The 13,721-nt window shown below is 51.5% G+C and overlaps 1 protein-coding gene across 1 annotated transcript in view; it reads left to right on the plus strand.

Annotated features, from left to right (window-relative positions):
* Window positions 1–5,180: 5,180 nt before the first annotated feature.
* Window positions 5,181–13,721, plus strand: part of LOC139255376 (carbonic anhydrase 4-like) — a 133,575-nt gene continuing 125,034 nt past the window's right edge. Inside the window, exon 1 of the mRNA XM_070873905.1 lies at window positions 5,181–5,238. Coding sequence (XP_070730006.1) covers window positions 5,181–5,238 — 58 coding nt within the window. The remainder of the gene's footprint in view (window positions 5,239–13,721) is intronic.

The raw sequence follows: 13,721 nt of genomic DNA on the forward strand, positions 1-13,721 counted from the left end.
AAATGTGTGTCCCTGGTGCTACCTAACCTACTTAATGGAAATAAACAGTCAGCTGGAACACTCTCTTTCACCTTCATAATCTTATAAACCGCAATCATATCGCCCTAAGTCTACGCTGCTCTAAGGTAAAGAGTCCCAACTCTTTTAACCTATCTTGATAGAGGGGTACAGATGTTGACTGTTAATGCAGTGGTGTCGATATTGACTCGAGATAAGGGGGGCAGATATTGAACGTAAGAAATAGGAGCAGGAGTAGGCCATTTGGCCCCTCGAGCCTGCTCTGCCATTCAATAAGATCATGGCTGATCTGACCACGGACTCAGCTCCACTTCCCCGCCCGCTCCCCATAACCCTTCACTCCCTTATCGCTCAAAAATCTGTCTATCTCCACCTTAAATATATTCAATGACCCAGCCTCCACAGCTCTCTGGAGCAGAGAATTCCACAGATTTACAACCCTCAGAGAGAAGAAATTCCTCCTCATCTCAGTTTTAAATGGGAGGCCCCTTATTCTGAGACTTTGCCCCCTAGTTCTAGATTCCACCGCGAGGGGAAACATCCTCTCTGCATCCACCCTGTCAAGCCCCCTCAGTACCTTGAACGTTTCAATAGGATCGCCTCTCATTCTTCTAAACTCCAAAGGGTAGAGGCCCAAATATCAGGTTCAACAATTTCAGAGTGTAACCGCTGCCAATCTGACTCCCTTCCCCGCGACCCCACTCCCCGGCCTAGTGCTGAGTTAGCCTGATCTCACACCCGGTGTGGGACTGAGCTCCCCCTCCCCACACACACACACACACACACACACAGTGCAGGAAAGACCCAGGCTCCATTCCCGGCCTAGTGCTGAGTTAGCCTGATCTCACACCCAGTGTGGGACTGAGACCCCCCACCCCACACACACACACACACACACACACACACACACACACACACACACAGAGCAGGAAAGACCCAGGCTCCATTCCCGGCCTAGTGCTGATAAGGACGAACACGGGATCGATGACCAGCTGTGAGTCACTCAGCGATAAATCATCATCATCATAGCTCAGGGAAGTCAGCATGAGATAGCAAGTTATTGCCTTTGATCAACAGGATGGAATTAACCTTCTCTGTTTAAACCGGTATTACAAGTTCATTCTGCATCGGCCCTTATCCCGTAATGGAATAAATTCGTGCCAACTCCAACGTACAACATCTTGAATATTTATCCCTCAATCACCATAACAAAAAACAGATTATCTGGGCCATTATCACACTGCTGGGTGTGGGAGCTTGCTGTGCGCACATAGGCTGCCGCGTTTCCCACATTACCACCGCGACTACCCTCCAAAAGTACTTCATTGGCTGTAATCTAGCTGCAGTATTTAATGCTTGTGGCTGGATCTGCTCCAATTACCATGGCTGGAGTTCGCTGTTTCTGGCGAGGGGTTGAGTTGGTTGCGTTGAAGTGTTGCTGCAGGCTGACATAACTGTAGGACTGTTGGTTGACTCAGCCGTGAACCGTGGCAATTTCGCTCTCGGCCTCCTGCTGTGTGTCTTCACTCTGTCGGCTGGATCTGACGGCTGAATCCGCCTTGTTGCTTTTCCCGTCACCTCAATGGCTGCTGGCTGTGGTGCCAGGATTTCTGTAAGTCGCTATTTCGGGCTATCGGATGCTGGCAACATTCTCAAGGGCTGTCAGTCTTGGATTGTGTGCTCCACGACGACATGCAGGCCGTGATCCTTACCGACGGATCCACCACAGGCCCAATCCACGAGCGGACCGGGGTCAAACAGGGCTGTGTCATGGCCCCCAAATCTCTTCATCTTTCTCACTGCCACGTTCCAGCTCACAGTCAACAAGCTCCCCGCTGGAGTGTAACTGAACTACAGAACCAGTGGGAAGCTGTTCAACCTGCGCCGTCTCCAGGCCAGGTCCAAGACCACCCCAACCCCTGTCGTCGAGCTACAGTACGCGGACGTCGCCTGCGTCTGTGCACACACAGAGGCTGAACTCCAGGACACAGGCGACATATTTACTGAGGCGTATGACAGCATGGGCCTTACACTAAACATCCGTAAGACAAAGGTCCTCCACCAGCCTGTCCTCATCACACAGCACTGCCCCCCCCAGTCACCAAGATCCACGGCCCGGCCCTGGACAACGTGGACCACTTCCCATATCTCGGGAGCCTCCTATCAACAAGATGAGATCCAACACCGCCTCCAGTGTTCCAGTGCAGCCTTCGGTCGCCTGAGGAAAAGAGTGTTCGAAGACCGGGCCCTCAAATCCACCACCGAGCTCATGGTCTACAGGGCTGTAGTGATACCTGCCCTCCTGTATGGCTCAGAGACACGGACCGTGTACAGCAGACACCTCAAGTCGCTGGAGAAATACCACCAGCGATGTCTCCGCGAGATCCTGCAAATCCCCCGGGAGGACAGACGCACCAATGTCAGCGTCCTCATTCAGGCCAACATCCCCAGCATTGAGGCACTGACCACACTCGACCAGCTCCGCTGGGCAGGGCCACATTGTCTGCATGCCAGACACGAGACTCCCAAAACAAGTGCTCGACTCGGAACTCCTTCACGGCAAACGAGCCAAAGGTGGGCAGAGGAAACGTTACAAGGGACCACCCTCAAAGCCTCCCTGATATAAAGTGCGACATCCCCATATCCCTTAATGCCCTTGTCTGGCAAAAAATCTATCAGCCACAGATTTAAAAATTGTCACGTGAGCTTGCGTCTGTTGCTTTGTGTGGGAGAGAGTTCCACAATTCTAGCACCCGTTGCGTGAAGAAGGGTTTCCTAATTTCTCTCCTCAACGGTCTGGCTCTGATTTAAACAAATTGCCCCTTAACCATCTATATTGTGGAGAAGACAAGCCGAGCTGATGTAATCTCTCCTCATAGTCTAACCCTTGGAGTAACATTGTGGTGAATCTGCACTGATAATGAGGGGGCTCGACAAGGTAGATGCAGAAAGGATGTTTCCACTGATAGGGGAATCTAGAACTAGGGGACATAGTCTCAGAATAAGGGGCCGCCCATTTAAATCTGAGATGAGGAGGAATTTCTTCTCTCGGAGGGTTGTAAATCTGTGGAATTCTCTGCCCCAGAGAGCTGTGGAGGCTGGGTCATTGAATATATTTAAGGCGGAGATAGACAGATTTTTGAGCGATAAGGGACTAAAGGGTTCTGGGGAGCGGGCGGGGAAGTGGAGCTGAGTCCATGATTAGATCAGCCATGATCTTATTGAATGGCGGAGCAGGCTCAAGGGGCTGTAACTACTTTGGTTACTTCTAGTGGTTCGAGGCACACTGTTAGAACCACTGCATGTCTTCCCAAAAAAAGGGGGTGAATGGGTTTGTGGCAAAAGCCCATAATCCCTTGGGAGCACAGGTATTTAAGGAGGCTTCACAGGGTGGAGAGGCACTCTGGAGACCTGCAATAAAAGACTAAGGTCACACTTTACTTTGAGCTCACAGGGTTCAGTCTGACTCTTTCTCCATACACAACACTTATATTCTAATATTCTTTTTTGTTCCAAAGTGGATGAGCTCATGCTTATCCCTCAGTTTCTCCGACTCACTCAATCTATCAATGTCCCTTTATACTTTTATGCACTCGTCTACACTAGTTACTATGCCAGCAATCTTTGTGCCATCGGCAAACTTTGTTTTAATATCAGTTCACAGGATATGGGTGTCGCTGGCCAAGCCGGCATTTATTGCCCATCCCTAATTGCCCTTGAGGAGGTGATGGTGAGCCGCCTTATTTAACCATTGCAGTCCGTGTGGTGAAGGTGCTCCCATGGAGCTGTTACGCAGCAAGTTGCAGGATATTGACTCCTCGACGATGAAGGAACGGCCGATATATTTCCCAGTCGGGATGGTGTGTGACTGGGAGGGGAACGTGGAGGTGATGGTGTTCCCGTGCGCCTGCTGCCCTTGTCCCTCTAGGTGGTAGAGGTCGCGGGTTTGGGAGGTTCTGTCGAAGAAGCCTTGGCGAGTTGCTGCAGTGCATCTTGTAGACGGTGCACACTGCAGCCAGGGGGCGCCGGTGGTGGAGGGAGGGAGTGTCGGAGGTGGTGGGGAGCGTGTCGATCACACGGCCTGCTTTGTCCTGGATGGTGTTCAGAGGGCCCGGGGTGTCCCTTGTACATGAATCACTGAACGTTAACATGCAAATGGTATGTTGGCATGTCAGCTGTGACTCAGTGGGCAGCACCCTCGCCTCTGAGTCAGAAGGTTGTGGGTTCAAGTCCCACTCGAAGGACTTGAGCACACAAAAATTGAGATTAATACTCCAGGGCAGCGCCGAGGGAGTGCCGCACTGCCGGAGGTGCCGTCATTCAGACGAGACGTCAAACCGAGGGCCCCGTCTGCCCTCTCAGGTGGACGTAAAAGATCCCACGGCCACTATTTCGAAGAAGAGCAGGGGGGAGTTCTCCCCGGTGTCCTGGGGCCAATATTTATCCCTCGATCAGCATCACAAAAAAACAGACGATCTGGTCATTATCACATTGCTGTGTGTGGGAGCTTGCTGTGCGCAAAAGTTGGCTGCCGCGTTTCCCACACCACAACAGTGACCACACTCCAAAAGTACTTAATTGGCTGTAAAGCGTTTGGACATGTCCCACAGACAGCGATGTGACTACGACCGGATAATCTGTTTTTGTGATGTTGATCGAGGGATAAAAATTGGTTTTGCTTGTCGAGCGGGGCGGAAGTTTTGACACAGCTATACACGCCTCCCTGATATAAAGTGCGACATCCCCCACCGACACCTGGAGAGTCCCTGGGCCCAAAGACCAGTCCGCCCTCAGTGGAGGGAGTGCATCCGGGAGGGGGCGCTGAGCACCTCGAGTCTCGTCGCCGAGAGCGCGCCGAGACCAAGCGCCAGGCAGCGGGAGGAGCGTGCGGCAAACCAGTCCCGCCCTCCCCTTCCCTCAACCGCGGTCTGTCCCACCTGCGACAGGGACTGTGGTTCCCGTATTGGGCTGTTCAGCCACCGGAGGACTCACTTTAAGAGTTGGAAGCAGGTCTTCCTCGACTCCGAGGGACTGCCTCTGATGATGATGGTGGTTAGACCATGTCCGGAGCACCGCGTGCGCCAGGCTTTTGATTCACCTTTTTTTTTTGGTATTGTTTGACTTGCAGAATTGACTCAGGTCCGGCGATGCACAAAGCAGCAATGGAGGCAGTGCTCATCCTCCTGTTTCTCGGCCTCCGCCAGCTCGAGTCAGCCACGGGTGAGTGTCTGCCTGTTCCCTCCCACCTCCCCCTCCACCGCCTTCTGACCATCACTCTCATCACAATACTGCCTCCACACAGACAACAGTAGATGGTCACTAAAAGCCGCCACGCAGGTTTGCAAGGTCACAAAGAAAGCAGACTAAGCACCGGGCTCTATTTCTAGAGGTGTGGAATTTGAGAAGTAGGGAAGTTATGCTAAACCTGTAGCCAACCTCGGTCACACCGCACTTGGAATACTGCGTACAGTTCTGGTCGCCATATTGTAAAAAGGATATAATAATATTTATCTGCCGTCTTCAACGCCGCAAAATGTCCCAACGCGTTTCACAACAGCGTTACAGATAGATTTGACAGCTTGCCACGGAAGAAATTAAATAACCATCAGAACATAAGAAATAGGAGCAGGAGTCGGCCATTCGGCCCCTCGAGCCTGCTCCGCCATTCAATAAGATCACGGCTGATCCGATCATGGACTCAGCTCCACTTCCCCGCCCGCTCCCCATAACCCTTCACTCCCTCATCGCTCAAAAATCTGTCTATCTCCACCTTAACTATATTCAATGACCCAGCCTCCACAGCTCTCTGGGGCAGAGAATTCCACAGGTTTACAACCCTCTGAGAGAAGAAATTCCTCCGCATCTCAGTTTTAAATGGGAGGCCCCTTATTCTGAGACTATGCCCCCTAGTTCTAGATTCCCCCACGAGGGGAAACATCCTCTCTGCATCTACCCTGTCAAGCCCCCTCCGAATCTTATACGTTTCAATAAGATATAGAGGCACTGGAGAGGGTGCAGAGATTTACAAGAATGATACCAGAAATGCGAGGGTACACGTATCAGGAAAGGACGAACAGGGTGGGTCTCTTTTCTCTTCAAAAAGAAGGCTGAGGGGTGACCTAATAGAGGTCTTTAAAATTCCGAAAGGTTTTGATGGAGTGGATACAGAGAGAGAGTGTTTCCACTTGTGGGGAAGAACATAACTATATAAGATAGTCACCAGGAAATCAAATAGTGGATTCAGGAGAAACTTCTTTACCCAGAGAACGGTGAGAATGTGGAACTTACAACCACAGGGTTGAGATGAACAGTATCGATGCATTTAAGGGGAGGCTGGACAAGTATATGAGGGACAAGGGAATAGAGGGTTATGCTGATAGACATCACCATAGGCAGTCCCTCGGAATCGAGGAAGACTTGCTTCCACTCCAGAAGTGAGTTCTCAGGTGACTGTACAGTCCGATACGGGAATTGCAGTCTCTGTCACAGGTGGGACAGACAGTGGTTGAGGGAAGGGGAGGGTGGGGAGTCTGGTTTGCCGCACGCTCCTTCCGCTGCCTGCGCTTGGTCTCTGCACGCTCTCGGCGACGAGACTCGAGGTGCTCAGCGCCCTCCCGCATGCACTTCCTCCACTTAGGGCGGACTGGGTCTTTGGGCCAGGGACTCCCAGGTGTCGGTGAGGGATGTTGCACTTTATATCAGGGAGGTTTTGTGGGTGTCCCTTGTAACGTTTCCTCTGCCCACCTGGGGCTCGCTTGCCGTGTAGGAGTTCCGAGTAGAGCGCTCGCTTTGGGAGTCTCGTGTCTGGGGCATGCGGACAATGTGGCCCCGCCCAGCGGAGCTGGTCGAGTGTGGTCAGTGCTTCGATGCTGGGGATGTTGGCCTGGTCGAGGACGCTAACGTTGGTGCGTCTGTCCTCCCAGGGGATTCGCAGGATCTTGCGGAGGCGGCGTTGGTGGTATTTCTCCAGCGACTTGAGGTGTCTACTGTACACGGTCCATGTCTCTGAGTCAAACAGGAGGGCGGGTATCACTACTGCCCTGTAGACCATGAGCTTGGTGCCAGGTTTGAGGGCCTGGTCTTCGAACACAATTTTCCTCAGGCAACCGAAGCCTGTGCTGGCCCACTGGAGGCGGTGTTGGACCTTGTCGTCGATGTCTGCCCTCGTTGATAATAGGCTCCCGAGGTGTGGGAAATTGTCCAACCTGATCCCGCCACACAGCCCTGCTCCCAGACATCAAAACCTGATCCTGCCCCCCTCCCAGACATCAAAATCCATGGCACGGCCTTGAGCAACGTTATGCTGATAGGGTTAGAGGAGGAAAGATGGGAGGAGGCTCGAGTGGAGCATGAACGCCGGCATAGACTGGTTGGGCCAAACAGTCTGTTTCTGTGCCGTATATCCCGTGTAATCCTGTGTAATATTACAAACTATTACAAAGTATTTACAGCACAGTAACAGGCTATTGGGCCTCATAGGTCCGTGCCGCTGTGAATGCTCCACACAAGCCTCCCCCCATCCCTCTTCTCACCCCATCACCATATCCTTCTATTCCCTTCTCCCTCATGTCTTGATCTAACTTCCCCTTAAATGCGTCGATACTATTCAGCTCAACCCCTCCCTGTGGCAGTGAGTTCCACATTCTCACCACTCTCTGAGTAAAGAAGTTTAACCTGAATTCCACGTTGGGTTTATTGCTGACTATCTGATATTGATGGCCCCGAGTTCTATTCTCGCCCGCAACTGGAAACATCTTCTCTACATCTACCCTATCGAGCCCTTTCGTAATCTTAAAGACCTCTATTAGGTCACCCCTCAGCCTAATCTTTTCGAGAGAAAAGACTCCCCACCTGTTCAACCTTTCCTGATATGTATAACCTCTCAGTTGTGGTATCATTCTAGATACCTACTCCATTTTGTAATATGGAGATCGAAACTGTGCACAGTGCTCCCAGTGTGGATTAACCAAGGTATATGGAGACCAGAACTGTGCACAGTGCTCCAAGTGTGGTCTACCCAAGGTATATGGAGACCAGAACTGTGCACAGTGCTCCAAGTGTGGTCTACCCAAGGTATATGGAGGCCAGAACTGTGCACAGTGCTCCAAGTGTGGTCTACCCAAGGTATATGGAGACCAGAACTGTGCACAGTGTTCCAAGTGTGGTCGACCCAAGGTATATGGAGACCAGAACTGTACACAGTGTTCCAAGTGTGTCTCAATGGGTAACACTCTCTCCTCTGAGTCAGAAGGTCGTGGGTTCAAGTCCCACCCCAGGAACTTGAGCACTGCAGTGCTGAGGGAGCGCTGCACTGTCGGAGGTGCCATCCTTCAGATGAAACGTTAAACCGAGGCCCCGTCTGCTCTCTCAGTTGGACATAAAAGATCCCATGGCAAAAGGCAGGTACATCAAGTGATCAGGAAGGCAAATGGAATGTTGGCCTTTATTGCAAGGGGGATAGAGTATAAAAGCAGAGAAGTCCTGCTACAACTGTACAGGGTATTGGTGAGGCCACACCTGGAGTACTGCGTGCAGTTTTGGACTCCGTATTTAAGGAAGGATATACTTGCATTGGAGGTTGTTCAGAGAAGGTTCACTCGGTTGATTCCAGAGATGAGGGGTTGACTTATGAGGAAAGGTTGAGTAGGTTGGGCCTCTACACATTGGAGTTCAGAAGAATTAGAGGTGATCTTATCGAAAGAGAAAAGAAAATGAGGGGGCTCGACAAAGTGGATGCAGAGAGGATATTTCCACTCATAGGGGAAACTAAAACTAGGGACATAATCTCAGAATAAGGGGCCGCCCATTTAAAACTGAGATGAGGAGGAATTTCTTCTCTCAGAGGGTTGTAAATCTGTGGAATTCTCTGCCCCAGAGAGCTGTGGAGGCTGGGTCATTGAATATATTTAAGGTGGAGATAGACAGATTTTTGAGTGATAAGGGAGTGAAGGGTTATGGGGAGCGGGCGGGGAAGTGGAGCTGAGTCCATGATCAGATCAGCCATGATCGTATTGAATGGAGGAGCAGGCTCGAGGGGCCGAATGGCCGACTCCTGCTCCTATTTCTTATGTTCTTATGTTCCTTATGTCATCACATTCTCAAATCTTTGACTGCAGCAGGGCAAGCTGATAAGGGATGTGGGACACTTGCCTTGGTAAATAGAGGCACTGAATACAAAAACAACAAAGTTATGCAAACCACTACACTGGTTAGGTCTCATTTGGATTATTGTATCCAATTCTGGGCTGTGAAGGTCTTGGAGAGAGCAGTCAGGCACTTCGCGAGCAAGGTACCAGGGATGAGGGACTGCAGTTATGTGCTTAGTCTGGAGAATCATAGAATCGCAGAAGTTTAGAGCAGGGAAAGTGGCCATTTCGGCCCATCGTGTCTGCACCGGCCGACAAAGAGCTACCCAGCCTAATCCCACTTTCCAGCTCTCGGTCCGTAGCCCTGCAGGTTACAGCACTTCAGGTGCACATCCAGGTACTTTTTAAATGTGGTGAGGGTTTCTGCCTCTACCACCCTTTCAGGCCGTGAGTTCCAGACCCCCACCACCCTCTGGGTGAAGACATTTCCCCTCAAATCCCCTCTAAATCTCCCCCCAATTACTTTAAATCCATGCCCCCTGGTTGTTGACCCCTCTGCTAAAGGAAACAGGTCCGTCCTATCCACTCTATCCAGGCCCCTCATAATTTTATACACCTCAATCAGGTCTCCCCTCAGCCTCCTCTGTTCCAAAGAAAACAACCCCAGCCTATCCAATCTTTCCTCACAGCTAAAATTATCCAGTCCAGGCAACATCCTCGTAAATCTCCTCTGTACCCTCTCCAGTGCAATCACGTCCTTCCTGTAATGCGGTGACCAGAACTGCACGCAGTACTTCCTGCTCTTGTATTCTATGCCTAAAGGCAAGCATTCCGTATGCCTTCATATCTACCTGTCTGACAGAACAAGCTGGGGTCGTTCGTTAGAGCAGAGAGGGAGCAGAGGGGACTGACCAGAATGGTACCAGGGATGGGGATCTTCAGTTACATGGGGAGACTGGAGAAGCTGGGTTGTTCTCCTTAGAGCAGAGAAGGTTAAGGGGAGAGTGACCAGAATGGTACCAGGGATGGGGAACTTCAGTTACATGGGGAGACTGGAGAAGCTGGGGTTGTTCTCCTTAGAGCAGAGAAGGTTAAGGGGAGAGTGACCAGAATGGTACCAGGGATGGGGAACTTCAGTTACATGGGGAGACTGGAGAAGCTGGGATTGTTCTCCTTAGAGCAGAGAAGGTTAAGGGGAGAGTGACCAAAATGGTACCGGGGATGGGGAACTTCAGTTACACGGGGAGACTGGAGAAGCTGGGATTGTTCTCCTTAGAGCAGAGAAGGTTAAGGGGAGAGTGACCAGAATGGTACCAGGGATGGGGAACTTCAGTTACATGGGGAGACTGGAGAAGCTGGGATTGTTCTCCTTGGAGCAGAGAAGGTTAAGGGGAGAGTGACCAGAATGGTATCGGGGATGGGGAACTTCAGTTACATGGGGAGACTGGAGAAGCTGGGGTTGTTCTCCTTAGAGCAGAGAAGGTTAAGAGATTTCATCGAGGTGTTCAATATCAAGTCCCTCTCGATATACACCCCATTGTGTCCCTCTCTATATACCCGCCAGTGTGTCCCTCTCTATATACCCCCCAGTGTGTCCCTCTCTATATAACCCCCAGTGTGTCCCTCTCTCTATACCCCCCCCAGTGTGTCCCTCTATACACACCCCCCCAGTGTGTCCCTCTCTATATACCCCCCAGTGTGTCCCTCTCTATATACCCCCCCAGTGTGTCCCTCTCTCTATACCCCCCCCCAGTGTGTCCCTCTATACACCCCCCCCTAGTGTGTCCCTCTCTATATACCCCCCAGTGTGTCCCTCTCTATATACCCCCGCAGTGTGTCCCACTCTATATACCCCCCAGTGTGTCCCACTCTATATATCCGCCAGTGTGTCCCTCTCTATATAACCCATCAGTGTGTCCCTCTCTATATACCCCCAGTGTGTCCCTCTCTATATACCCCCCCAGTGTGTCCCTCTCTCTATACCCCCCCCCCCAGTGTGTCCCTCTATACACCCCCCCCCCAGTGTGTCCCTCTCTATATACCCCCCAGTGTGTCCCTCTCTATATACCCCCGCAGTGTGTCCCACTCTATATACCCCCCAGTGTGTCCCACTCTATATACCCGCCAGTGTGTCCCTCTCTATATAACCCATCAGTGTGTCCCTCTCTATATACCCCCAGTGTGTTCCTCTCTATATAACCCCACAGTGTATCCCTCTCTATATACCATCGCAGTGTGTCCCTCTCTATATACCCCCCAGTGTGTCAATCTCTATATACCCGCCAATGTGTCCCTCTCGATATACCCCTAGTGTGTCCCTCTCTATATACCCCCAGTGTGTCCCTCTCTATATACACCCCAGTGTGTCCCTCTCTATATACCCCCAGTGTGTCCCTCTCTATATAACCCCCAGTGTGTCCCTCTCTATGGACCCACAGTGTGTCCCTCTCTATATACCCCACAGTGTGTCCCTCTCTATGTACCCCCCAGTGTGTCCCTCTCTATACACTTCCCAGTATGTCCCTCTCAAAATACCCCCAGTGTGTCCCACTCTATATACCCCCCAGTGTGTCCCTCTCTATATAACCCCCAGTGTGTCACACTCTATATACCCCCCAGTGTGTCCCTCTCTATATAACCCCCAGTGTGTTCCTCTCTATGTACCCCCCAGTGTGTCCCTCTCTATATACCCCCCAGTGTGTCCCTCTCTATATACCCCACAGTGTGTCCCTCTCTATATACCCCCCAGTGTGTCCCTCTCTATGTACCCCCAGTGTGTCCTTCTCTATATACCTCCCAGTGTGTCCCTCTCGATATATCCCCAGTGTGCCCCTCTCCAAATACCTGCAGTGTGTCCCTCTCTATATATCCCCAGTGTTTCCCTCTCTATATACCCCAGTGTGTCCGTCTCTATATACCCACCAGTGTGTCCCTCTCTATATACCCCCCAGTGTGTCCCTCTCTATATACCCTCAGTGTGTCCCTCTCTATATACCCGCCATTGTGACCCTCTCTATATACCCCACCAGTGTGTCCATCTCTATATACCCCCAGTGTGCCCCTCTATGTATACCTCCCAGTGTGACCCTCTCTATGTACACCCAGTGTTTCCCTCTCTATTTATCCCCCAGTGTGTCCCTCTCTATATACCCCCCAGTGTGTCCCTCTCTATATATGCACGCAGTGTGTCCCTCTCTATATACCCGCCAGCGTGTCCCTCTCTATATACCACCAGTGTGTCCCTCTCTATATACCCCCCAGTGTGTCCCTCTCTCTATACCCGCCAGTGTGTCCCTGTCTATATACTCCCCAGTGTGTCCGTCTCTATATACCCCGCAGTGTGTCCCTCCCTATATACCCCCCAGTGTGTCCCTCTCCATAACTCCCCAGTGTGTCCCTCTCTGTATACCCCCCAGTGTGTCCCTCTCGATATAACCCCCCAATGTGTCCCTCTCGATATAACCCCCCAGTGTGTCCCTCTCTATATACCCCCCCAGTGTGTCCCTCTCGATATACCCCCCAGTGTGCCCCTCTCTATACAATCCCAGTGTGTCCCTCTCGATATACCGCCCAGTGTGCCTCTCTCTATACAATCCCAGTGTGTCCCTCTCGATATACCCCCCAGTGTGCCCCTCTCTATACAATCCCAGTGTGTCCCTCTCTATATAGCCCCACGGTGTCCCTCTCTATGTACCTCCCAGTGTGTCTCTCTCTATATACCCCAGTGTATCCCTCTCTATATGCCTCCCAGTGTGTCCCTCTCTATATTCCCCCCCCCCCCAGTGTGTTCCTCTCTATATACCCCCCAAGTGTGTCCCTCTCTATATAACCCCCAGTGTGTCCCTCTCTATATACCCCCCCAGTGTGTCCCTCTCTACATACCCGCCAGTTTGTCCCTCTCGATATACCCCCAGTGTGTCCCTTTCTATATACCCCCCAATGTGTCCCTCTCTCTATAACCCCCAGTGTGACTCTCTCTATGTACCCCCAGTGTGTCCCTCTCTATATACACCCCAGTGTGACCCTCTCTATATACCCCCCAGTGTGTCCCTCTCTATATACCCGCCAGGGTGTCCCTCTCGATATACCCCCAGTGTGTCCCTCTCTATATAACCCCCAGTGTGTACCTCTCTATGGACCCACAGTGTGTCCCTCTCTATATACCGCCCAGTGTGTCCCTCTCTATATACCCCCCAGTGTGTCCCTCTCTATATACCCCCCCAGTGTGTCCCTCTCAAAATACCCCCAGTGTGTCCCTCTCTATATACCCCCCAGTGTGTCCCTCTCTATATAACCCCCAGTGTGTCCCTCTCTATGTACCCCCAGTGTGTCCCTCTCTATATACCCCCCAGTGTGTCCATCTCTATATACTCCACAGTATGCCCCTCTCTATATACCCCCAGTGTGTCCCTCTCTATATACCCCGCAGTGTGTCCCTCTCTATATACCCCCAGTGTGTCCCTCTCTATATACCCCCCCCAGTGTGTCCCTCTCTATATACCCGCCAGTGTGTCCCTCTCTATTTAACCCTCGTGTGTCCTGCTCTATATACCCCCCAGTGTGTCCCTCTCTATATGCCCCCCAGTGTGTCCCTTTCTATATACCCCATGAGTGTGT

This window comes from Pristiophorus japonicus, unplaced genomic scaffold (assembly GCF_044704955.1).
Source record: "Pristiophorus japonicus isolate sPriJap1 unplaced genomic scaffold, sPriJap1.hap1 HAP1_SCAFFOLD_595, whole genome shotgun sequence".
Lineage (NCBI taxonomy): Eukaryota > Metazoa > Chordata > Chondrichthyes > Pristiophoridae > Pristiophorus > Pristiophorus japonicus.